This window comes from Labeo rohita, chromosome 13, assembly GCF_022985175.1.
Source record: "Labeo rohita strain BAU-BD-2019 chromosome 13, IGBB_LRoh.1.0, whole genome shotgun sequence".
Taxonomy (NCBI): domain Eukaryota; kingdom Metazoa; phylum Chordata; class Actinopteri; order Cypriniformes; family Cyprinidae; genus Labeo; species Labeo rohita.
The window spans coordinates 26,997,696-27,008,719 of NC_066881.1; the positions used below are offsets into that span (position 1 = coordinate 26,997,696).

Genomic DNA, 11,024 nt, shown 5'->3' on the forward strand with positions numbered 1-11,024 from the left:
GTGGTGATATTGTGTGATACTGTGTGGCCTTCATTAGGACGGCATAATAAAACGTTAATCCAAGGTTTACTTCTAACTTCCAAAATAGCAGAAAAGTGAGAGTCAGGAAAAATGGTTCTTATTTAATTAATTATTTAGGACAATTAACATTGTAATACAAAAAAGAAATTGCATTATGGATCATTAGATTTTAAGTTCTAAATGTTTTTATTTCTGGGATTTTTATTGATTTATTTTGCATAATAAAAATGAGAGTTGGAAGGCAAATGTTCTTAAGTACATCAATTGTAATGGTCCTAAAAATATCTATATTTTTTTCATTTAAAAAATTATATATTTTTTTTTATTTAAAAATGTATATATATATATATTGAGGGGGGGTGGGGTTAATATGACCAGGTTCTTTACAGATTTCATGAGATTCGCCCTGAGAGTCCTTGTCTTTAGCCTGAAGCCCTTTCTGTGTTTTTCTATCAGTATTCTGCTGCGCTCTTCAGGCGCCATGTTGTGTGATGCATTAGTTTGGACTACCATCAGAGCTAGAGGATTTTTAACCAGCCGTTGTTGTCCTCTGGTCTCCTTGTTGTTGTGTTATGAACAGTGGCAGTAATTCCCTTATGGATTTGTGGAGATAGAGCTCTGCTGCAGAGGACAGACTGTTCTCACAGTGCTGATGCATCTTCTGTCATTGCATCTAGAGATGTGTGTGGCTCTTTCAGGTGAACAGAATCAATCCGGTCTAAATATGGACACGTTTCTATAACGGCAGAAATTGTAAGGAGGTACATGGCTTGTGTACAGATAGTCTTGGCTGAAAAGATTGGCTTAGATGGTTACTGCCAAAGAAGTCTCGATAGTTAAAGGAGAAGTTCACTTCTAGAACAAAAATTTACAGATAATGTACTCACCCTGTTGTCATCCAAGATGTTCATGCCTTTTTTATTCAGTTGTAAAGAAATGATGTTTTTTGAGGAAAACATTGCAGGAATTATCTCCATATAGTGGACTTCATTGGTGCTCGCAAGTTTGAACACTCAAAATGAAGTTTAAATGCAGCTTCAAAGGGCTCTAAATGATCCCAATTGAGGAAGAAAGGTCTTATCTAACGAAACGATTGGTCATTTTCTAAAAAAAATAATTTATATACTTTTTAACCTCAAACACTAGTCTTGTCTAGCTCTGTGATGTGCATGTGTACTCTGTGTAATCCCGGTCAATACAGTTAGGGTATGTCGAAAAACTCCCATCTCTTGTTCTCCTCCAAATGATTTTGAAGTTTGAGGAGAAAATGAAATGGGAGTTTTTCGACTTACCCTCACTGTATTGACCTGGATTACATAAGAGTATGCATGTGCATCACAGAGATAGACAAGACTAGTGTTTGAGGTTAAGAAAATATCTTTATTTATTTTTAGAAAATCACTGTTTTTGCTAGAAAAGACCCTTCTTCCTTAGCTGGGATTGTTTAGAGCCCTTTGAAGCTGCACTAAAACTCCATTTTGGATGTTCAAACTCAGGCACCATTGAAGTCCACTATATGTAGATAATTCCTAAAATGTTTTCCTCAAAAAACAGAATTTCTTTACAACTGAAGAAAGAAAGAATGGGGTGAGTACATTATCTGTAAATTTTTTGTTCTGGAAGTGAACTTCTCCTTTAAGCTGTTGATTGTCAATCTCCATTTTTAAAAAAACTAAAAAATTGGTTGTAGATCAAAACTCATTTATATTAGAGGCCTAATTTTGGTTTCTTTTTACAGATGACTATTAAAGTGAATTAGGTTCTTGCTGATTAAACTAGTCAATGCATATGACAGATGCTTCAACTGGGATGAACAATTGTTCTTTTTTGAATCTGCTGGAGTCTGTCGTTTTTGATATTTGCCACTAGAATTGTAGCTTTATATGTTAAAATCACTTGTTTTTGGGGTGTAGGGTTAACATAAACTTTCACCAGGGCCTTTTTTTGTTGGATATGTTAGTGTTAAAGGATAAGTTCACTTCCAGAATAAAAAAAATAATAATAATTTACTCTCCCCAATGTGATCCAAGATGTTCATGTCCTTCTGTCTTCAGTCGCAATTAAGGTTTTTTGAGGAAAACATTCCAGAATTTTTCTCCATATAGTGGACTTCAATGGTGGCCAATAGGTTGAAGGTCCAAATTGGTTTTAGTGCAGCTTCAAAGGGCTCTAAACAATCCCAGCCGACTACAATGGTCTTATCTAGGTCTGAAACTTTTGTTCATTAAAACAATAAAAATGTGTACTTTTTAACCACAAATGCTCATATTGCACTAGCCTGACCTCATGCATTACGTAATCATGTTGAAAAGGTCACACGTGACGTATGCGGAACTACCAGCCCAGTGTTTACAAAGCGAACGTGCAAAGAAAGTCAAACGCCCTTTACAAAAAAAGGTAAAACAACGATGTTGGACAATTTTTTTAAAAGTTTTTTTGTGCTACCCTACCTTTTTGAACCAACGTACATAGGTGAAGAACTAACCTCGCGTGACCTTTTCAACATGACTATGTAATGCGTAAGGTACAGCTAGTGCAAGACGAGCATTTGTGGTTAAAAAGTATATACATTTTTATCTTTTTTTAGGAAATGACCAATAGTTTCACTAGATAAGACCCTTATTCCTCGGCGGGGATCATGTAGTGCCCTTTGAAGCCTCATTGAAACTGCAATTTGGACGTTCAATTTATTAGTCTATTGAAGTCCACTATACAGAGAAAAATTCTGAAATGTTTTCCTCAAAAACTTAATTTAACCTTAATTTCTTTGTGACTGAAGACTGAAAGAACATCTTGGATGACATGGGGGTGAGTAAATAATCAGGAAATTTTTATTTTGGAAGTGAACTGTTAGGAAATGTACTTCAGATAGTCAAGTTGCTCTATGTTCAGTGTTCTGATTGGCCTCATTGTTGCCGTTAAAGCGGTTCTTTTTCAGTACTAAATCAACATTTAAAGCATTCTTGCATCACATACTTTCACTAATGATGTTCCTTCCTACCTGCAGCCCTCCACAAAGACATGGGCTCCTGCCGAGCGGCCACCATCACCGGCACCCTCTCCCGCATCTCTCTCAATGATGAGGAGGAAGAGAAAGGTGCCGAGGGGCTCAATTACTCCACGTTGCCTGGCAACATCATGTCTAAAGTGATCATCCAGCAGCCCTCTGGACTTCACATGTCCATGGGCGTGGGCGATCTGGGCGAGCAGTGTTTGGACAGCACGGCAGACATGCGGCGGACCGTATACCTGTGTACAGATGACACCACCAGGCAGAGCGAGCAGGAGCTTAGCGCCCACGACCTGAGCGGCCACCCCCAGCCAGGGCAGATGGAAACGGACTACATCGTCCTGCCTCGCGGTTCCGCGGCAGTGGTGTCGGCAGGCGGGTCTAGCAGCGTTCCCACCCTGCTGAAAGAGGACAGCAAGATGAGCATGACCATGGACTCTTTGTCGCACGACAGGTTGATGCATTACAAGTTGGGCGCTGAGTTTAACCTCGGGCCCTCTGGGATGGAGCACATGGGAATGGAACAGCAGTACCCGGTACAGGCCGAACACATGCAGAATCTGCCCTTCGAGCCACGCACGGCTGTGAAGAACTTCCTGGCGGAAATGGAAGAGAGCGGAGGACTGTCTCGAAGCGAAACCGGTTCAACTATATCGATGAGCTCTTTAGAGGTGCGAGTTTGAGTCTGGACTAGGGTGTAGACAGTTAGAAGTAAACTCTACACATGTACATGAACACAGATGCTTTTAGATGATATTACGCAACGTGCAACAGAATGTGTCAGAGCGCAATTTATAATGCAGTGCTACAAGTGCGTTAGGGATGGTTCACCCAAAAATTTAAATTCTGGCATTAAATACTCACTCTCATGTCATTCCAAACCTGTAAGAGCTTTGTTTATCTTCGAAACACAAATTAAGATATTTTTGATGAAATCCGAGAGCTTTCTGACCCTGCATAGATAGCAGTGCAACTACCATGTTTAAGGCCTAGAAAGGTAGTAAGAAGATTGTTAAAATAGTCCATGTGACATCAGTGGTTCAACCGTAACGTAGAACTGGATGATACAGCAAAAAATTTAAATCTTGATTTTTTCTGATCTTTTGACCGATTCTTTTTGTTATTTTTTATTTTTTTACGTTTTTTTTTAACTAGTCAGACTAAAAATGTAACTAAACAGGATTCAAGTAACTTTAGTTCTTTATTAACCCACTAGTTAAAGAAAATTCTATTCCAAGTGCATGTCCATGTGCAAATAAACAAATCACTTGTTAAATATCTTTGCAGAAAAGATGCATGAACCACAACTACATCTTGAACAAACTTGTCTTATCCATATTATATGCTAAGAAATAATACAAGGAAAATGCTTTAAAAAAAATATATATCTCAAAAGTCAGGGAAATTCAAATTCAAAATGACGGTAGAACACCAGTAGACTATTATTAACCATAAATGTTCTCTAAAAACAATGAAACAAACATGAAATATCAGACATACAGTAGTAGTTCTTCACAGGTTTTTTTATTTGATTGCGCTGCTTTTCCATTGTTTCTCTGTGTAAACATGGACGCATTTGACTGTTGCACTTACGCTTTCTGCAGCATCTCATGCATGCAACGGCATTTTAAAAACGCGGCACTCATGTTAATAGAAGTTCACTCCCATCTTCGTGCATGTTTTTCCTGTTCCACTGCCTGCGTCACAACTTTGTCAACACAAAAGCGCATTCTGTGTTAACGCGCATAGCGATATAAACGCGTCACACGTGCGCCAACATGCAGTTGAATCGTTCTTTTCTCTTTACTGTTATCATGTGTCTAATTCTAACATTTGGCAATATTTCTATTCAAAATGTAAAAAATAAATGGCAAAACATTACATTCATATGAATCGATAAAATCTGAAAATTAGCCCAGTTCTACCGTAATGTTATGAAGCTATTAGAGTACTTTTTGTGTGCAAAGAAAACTAAAATAACGACTTTATTCAATTTCTTCTTTTCAGATTCATTCCTTTACGCACATTCATGACAGTACCACAACTGTGCACAAAAAATATTTTTGTAGCTTTATAAAATTAAGGTTGAATCACTGATGTCACATGGATTATCTTAATGATATCCTTACTACCTTTCTGGGCCTTGAATGTGGTAGTTGCGTTCCTGTCTACGCAGGCAAAGAAAGCTCTCAGATTTAATCAAAAATATCTTCATTTGTGTTCCGAAGATAAATGAAGGTCCGAGTAATTAATGCCAGAATTTTCATTTTTGGGTGGCAAAAAGAAAACATGTTGAAGTTCAGTCTGCGAAAAATGTAAAAAGCAGCAACATATCTTTCTTTTTGAAATACATCGTCAACAGCCGACAGGTGGTTCTATCGAGGCAGAATTAAAAATTAGAGTACATTACAAAACATTGTTAAAAAAAAAGAAACTCATGCACGGATGATTTTTTCAATCTTTTCAAGATCAGAAACATGCACTTTGAAACGTTCTGTTCATTTCAACTTTAAAGGGATACTTCACTCCAAAAATGAAATCATCCCTCATGTTGTTCTAAGTCTGTATGACTGACTTTGTTTTGAGGAACGCAAAAGATGTTTTGAAAAGTGTTTTTCATACCTCAACTTTCTTGACAGCATCTTCTTTTGTGGTAAATACGTCCAACGAGACCGAACCGGTCAAGTGTTTGTGCCTGCGTTTGCGTACATGTAGCTTGGCCTTAAAGATCATTGCAGAGGCATTGTAAGACATTTCAACCTCTCATCATTACTGAAATTTTGAAAAGCACCGGTATCGACCGGCTGCCTTGAGGGGAAAATCCATTTGAACCTGATCCATTTTCTGCCAAGAGCCTTAAGGCATACAAGACTAGCTCTGATGCACAAGAAACATTCTTGCTCATATGTTTTATAGAGATGGGGCCAAATTTCACATTTCAGCAGATTATTTCTGTAGGTTTTATAATATCTAACCACACTGTTTTTTTGTCTTTCTGTCTTGGTTCTACAGAGAAGAAAGTCGAGGTACCAGGATCTAGACTTCGAGGTGAGCGAACCCTTCGCTTGGCGAAGTGCATGCATCAGGCCTTTGTTGCGTTTGTGTTTCGCCCCTTTAATTTACAACTACTTTGTGTAGCACTTAAGCTTATTGGAGTAGCATGTCTTGACACAACTGCGATTTATGAAGCGTTGTGTGGTTTAGCGTAAAAGCGATGCCGTCAGCCACCACATATTCCCATTTTATCCTTTTACATCCCCTGACTTCAAGCTGAAAATCAAAAAATAGCCTGTATATTTTCACATTTTTAAGGTCACTTGCAGAATCCCCCAGAGCGTTTCAGCCCTTTACCAAAAAATGAAATTGAATGTCAAGTGCTACCACTGACCCTTCATATATGCCAGTGCCGTTTGTCATAACCTTGTCATAGCATTCAGCCAAATTTGCAGGGTGAGCACGGCGTTTTTCTACGGTGATAAATTCTTTGAAAGTAGCCAGGTTTTTTCCTGTTGCAAAGTTCTGGTTCTCAGCTTGACTGAACTCCAAATCCCACCCCCCCTACCCCCCTTCCCTCCCCTCCCACCCTTGCCATTACAGAAAGTCATGCACACCAGGAAAAGGCATATGGAGCTGTTCCAGGAACTCAATCAGAAATTTCAAACCCTGGACCGATTTCGAGACATACCAAATATGGCCGGCATGGTGAGTAACAGGAAACGGGGTTCAGTGTGTCTCATTACCAAGTTCCGGGGGGGGTGCCGCATTGTCTATGTTTAGCTGTGTCTTCTGCTGGCGCCCCAACCTTGCGCACAGGAAGTGACTGACTGAAGGAATTAATAGTTATCCACCCAGCGTATTCATGTGGAAAAATAGCACACCCGCCCGCTCCGGGGTGGGAAGAGGAGGTATTAGGAGATGGGGAGGAAGAGCGACTGAGCCATCATTGCGATCCATGCTCATGCACTCATTCAAACACAAGGCCGTGAGCTGCTAACATGCTTATTATTTCCTTTTCTATTGGCTAATCGCTGCTTGGCGAATGCACGGGACAAAAACCACTCGATTCGCTTCAGATATCGGAGAGGTTTCTCTGTGCTTTCCGCAGTGCGCTGCGTCAATTATCTGTAATTGTAAGGCCGCTGGGATTGTTTGATTGGAGCAGACCAATTGCGACACAATCGCATCATCCAGCACCATGCAGCAGAGGAACGTTCAGTGTCAGTGTCATCAATTTAGAGATTTTTAGATGTGTTTTTTTAATTAGCTCAGCCTCAGTGGCCCAAAATTCATCTCCTGCTAGCATGTATTTTCACTGATTGGATCACAGCTCTCAATGCACTCTAGGCGCAGTGATTTGATCACTGAAAATGCATTCTGTTCAATGCAGGTGTAAACGTTAATGTAGTCTTGCAATGATTTAATGATTTATTCCACTTTAGACTGTTAATCCAATGTATATTCATAAGGAAACTTGTAATTAGCATTCCTTACTCTAAGAATGTTTCCAAAGTAGAAAATGGACTGAATGCCATTTTAAGTAGTCAGTATAATGGAAAGCATTTTGATTTATCCTTCAATGCACAGTAAATGATGGAAATTTCTTTTTAATGCAACCTCCAATCTAGTATGTAAGTGGCATTTCCAAATTGTGCAGCTAAGTGCAATCCGATGCAAGTGTCCAGATAAGATCCTGATACAAAATGCACGGCTAACACTTTACAATAAGGCGCTGTGTTTTAACATTACCTAATGCATTCATGAACTAACAGTGAAATAGTCCTCTACTGCATTTGTTAATTACATTCCAAGTCGTATAAATTAGCATTAATGCATCATGAAAGAATATGAATTGCTAATAATAGTATATTAATATATTAAACCAAAACTAAGAAATTGTGTAAAATGGTTGATTCTTAATTTAAAAATCCTAATGCATTAGCTAACGTTCACATATTGTACCGCGTTAGCTGTGCGTGTTTATGTCAGGTATAGTCGTAGCAGCTGGCGACGTGTCCCTTTGGCCACGGTACTCCCGTTTACCCACGTTCAATCAGACTGCAGAACTTTGCCATTCACTGCCTGTTGCTTAGTAACCACTGGAAGAAATGATGCTGTTTTTATTCCCTTGAAAACTCTGAGATGTTCCTGAATCTGGAAACACTCCAAACATGCTGTTAGGTCAAACACTTTGATTTTTGAGCACTGGATGTGTATGTGCAGCAGCCTCAAAAACGTTTTGGGGACTCAAATGTATGAATGTCATAGTGTTAAAGAGATAGTTCACCTAAAAAATGAAAATTCTGTCAGTAATTACCCTCATGTTGTTTCAAACATATTAGACCTTCATCTTCAGAACACAAGATATTTTTGATGAAATCAGAGAGCTTTTTGACTCTACGTGTGAGTGCGTGTCAAAGACTGACGTGGAAAAAATGAAATTGTTGAAGTCATTATTTTTGTTTTCTTTGTGCACAAAAAGTCAAAGTCAAAAGTTTTTGAACAGTAAGATTTTTAATGTTTTTAAAGAATTCTCTTCTGCTCACCAAGCCTGTATTTATTTGATCCAAAGTACAGCAAAAGCAGTAATATGGTGAAATATTTTTAGTATTTAAAATAACTGCTTTCTATTTGAATAGATTTTAAAATGTAATTTATTTCTGTGATCAAAGCTATATTTTCTGCATCATTACTCCAGTCTTCAGTGTCACATGATCCTTCAGAAATCATTCAGATATGCTGATTTGCTGTTCAGGAAACACTTGTCATTATTATTATCAATATTTAAAACAGTTGAGTATATTTTTTTCAGGATTCTTTGATGAATAGAAAGATCCAAAGATCAGCATTTATCTGAATAAAAAGCTTTTGTAACATTATACACTTATACCATTTAAAAACGTGGAGTCAGTATAATTTTTTAGGAACAAAATTATAGATTTTAATACTTTTATTTAGCATAGATGCTTTAAATTGATCAGAAGTGATGATAAAGACATTTATAAATGTTACAAAACATTTCTATTTCAGATAAATGCTGTTCTTCTAAACTTTCTATTTAAAAAAAACCTGAAAAAATTCTGTGTTTTCAACATACTACTACTACTACTACTACTAATAATAATAAACATTTTTGATGACAAAATCAGAATATTAGAATGATTTCTGAAGGATCATGAGACTGGAGTAATGATGCTAAAAATTCAGCTTTGAAATCACAGGAATGAATTACGTTAAAATATGTTAAACTAGAGAACATAGAAAATAAATAGTAAAAATGTTTAAATAGTAAAAATGTTAAAAAAAAAAAAAAAAAATTCTGTTTTTGCTGTACTTTGGATCACATAAAAACAGGCTTGGTAAGCAGAAGAGACCTCTTTACAAAAAAAAATTAAAACTTACTGTTCAACAGCTATTGACTGGTATCTTAATTTGCGTTCCAAAGGTTTTACAGGATTGGAACAACATGAGGATTTTTGGGAGAACGATCACTTTAGCAAAATATCAAGCCAAATGACATGATGTATGTTTTTTAAGAAAGGCCGCACCTACGCTGCATCATTTGGTTTGATATTTTTTCCCTAGTGGGGTGACTTTCATACAGCGTCCAAATATTTTTAGGGCCGCTGTGAGAGGACATGAATTAAAGCTTGATGATTCATGTCCACGTGAAACTTCCGACTTCTCGTCCTTTTCCGTAGGACAAGGCAATGCCAAACAAGAACCCCTGGGAGAGCTTCAACCCGGCAAGTGAATATCAGAACTACGCCACAATGAATGTACTAGAATCAGACACAAAGAACTCTCTGGAGATGACTAACGCTGAGTGGGAAAAGTGTGTCAGCCTCCCTTTGGACGTCCAGGAGGGAGACTTTCAGACAGAAGTCTGAGGAATAACGAAGCGTTAGCAGGGACGCGGACGAAGGCGGACATATTTTGCACTGAACAAAAAACGCGGAAGACTTCTCATGCAGCCTTGGGAAAGACATATCTGGATTCTAGGAGTATAGCAGGGACAATATGTGCCAATAAGATTTTAAAACAGTGAAGGAAGGACAGACGGATAAAAAGACGTTAGAAAAAGACAAAAAACATCTGTGTTATCTTTTTTTTGTATTCTCACTCGTGTATTTAGTGGGGGGCAGACATGTACAATATCGAACATCATGTGTTTCAAAAGTAACCAGTTGGAAAATAATCGATTCCAAAAGCGTTATGAGGCCTCGGCGAGAAAAACGACACGACGTGACGTCCACCCACGAGCGGCGGCCATGGCGGCTGGGTTCGGTTTTTTGTTCGGCGGGAGACGAGCCCAGGAACACAATGTATATACTTGCGCAGGTTTTTAAAAAGTTTATAACAAGTCCGTTTGGCCATTACTACACTTTTTACTTTATAATATGAAAAGACAAAACTATTCAGAGGCAAAGAGGATTTTTTTCTGTCATTTAAAAATGAATGTTTGTCAAGCTACATTCTTCATTGCTTTAAATGCAATAAAGGTAATACTCACTTTTTTATGAATAATATATTTCAAAACTTTAATACTGCAGAATCTGCCTGGAAGCTCAGTAAAGCTCTCTCATCTGCAGCCCTGTATAAAATATTTAAAAATCAAAAATGTTGTATGGTGTAAATAAAACTTTTGTCTACATATGTTTTACTTGTGCCAAGTTTATTTTAATGACAAAAGAGAAAATGCCAACTTGATGAGAGAGTTCTAGCGAAAAATGTTAACATTTGAAAAAGGAATGTAAATAAAAGAGGAAATATGTTCGTACTGCTTCAGAGAACTTGTCCACTTACTCCTGTGTCGTGCTGCGTGTCTCTTTTCTGGACGCACCGATCCCTGAGGACGTCCTCTCGTTTTCAAGGTCCAGCTGAAAAACGCTTTGGGATGATGTGTCGGACCTAAAGGCAAATAAAAACGGTATTTTTAATCAGCCATTAGCGGAAAGGAAGAGACGTGCGAGGCGCTGGCTGTTAAAAATAGCAC

General features: G+C 38.0%; 1 protein-coding gene across 3 annotated transcripts in view; it reads left to right on the forward strand.

Moving 5' to 3' along the window:
• Positions 1 to 10,816, forward strand: part of adgrb3 (adhesion G protein-coupled receptor B3) — a 206,300-nt gene extending 195,484 nt beyond the window's left edge. For all 3 annotated transcript variants that reach the window (XM_051125797.1, XM_051125798.1, XM_051125799.1), the window contains 4 exons: positions 3,029 to 3,702; positions 6,044 to 6,079; positions 6,629 to 6,733; positions 9,730 to 10,816. In XM_051125797.1, coding sequence (XP_050981754.1) covers positions 3,029 to 3,702; positions 6,044 to 6,079; positions 6,629 to 6,733; positions 9,730 to 9,918 — 1,004 coding nt within the window. In that variant the 3' untranslated portion in view covers positions 9,919 to 10,816. The remainder of the gene's footprint in view (positions 1 to 3,028; positions 3,703 to 6,043; positions 6,080 to 6,628; positions 6,734 to 9,729) is intronic.
• Positions 10,817 to 11,024: the final 208 nt, after the last annotated feature.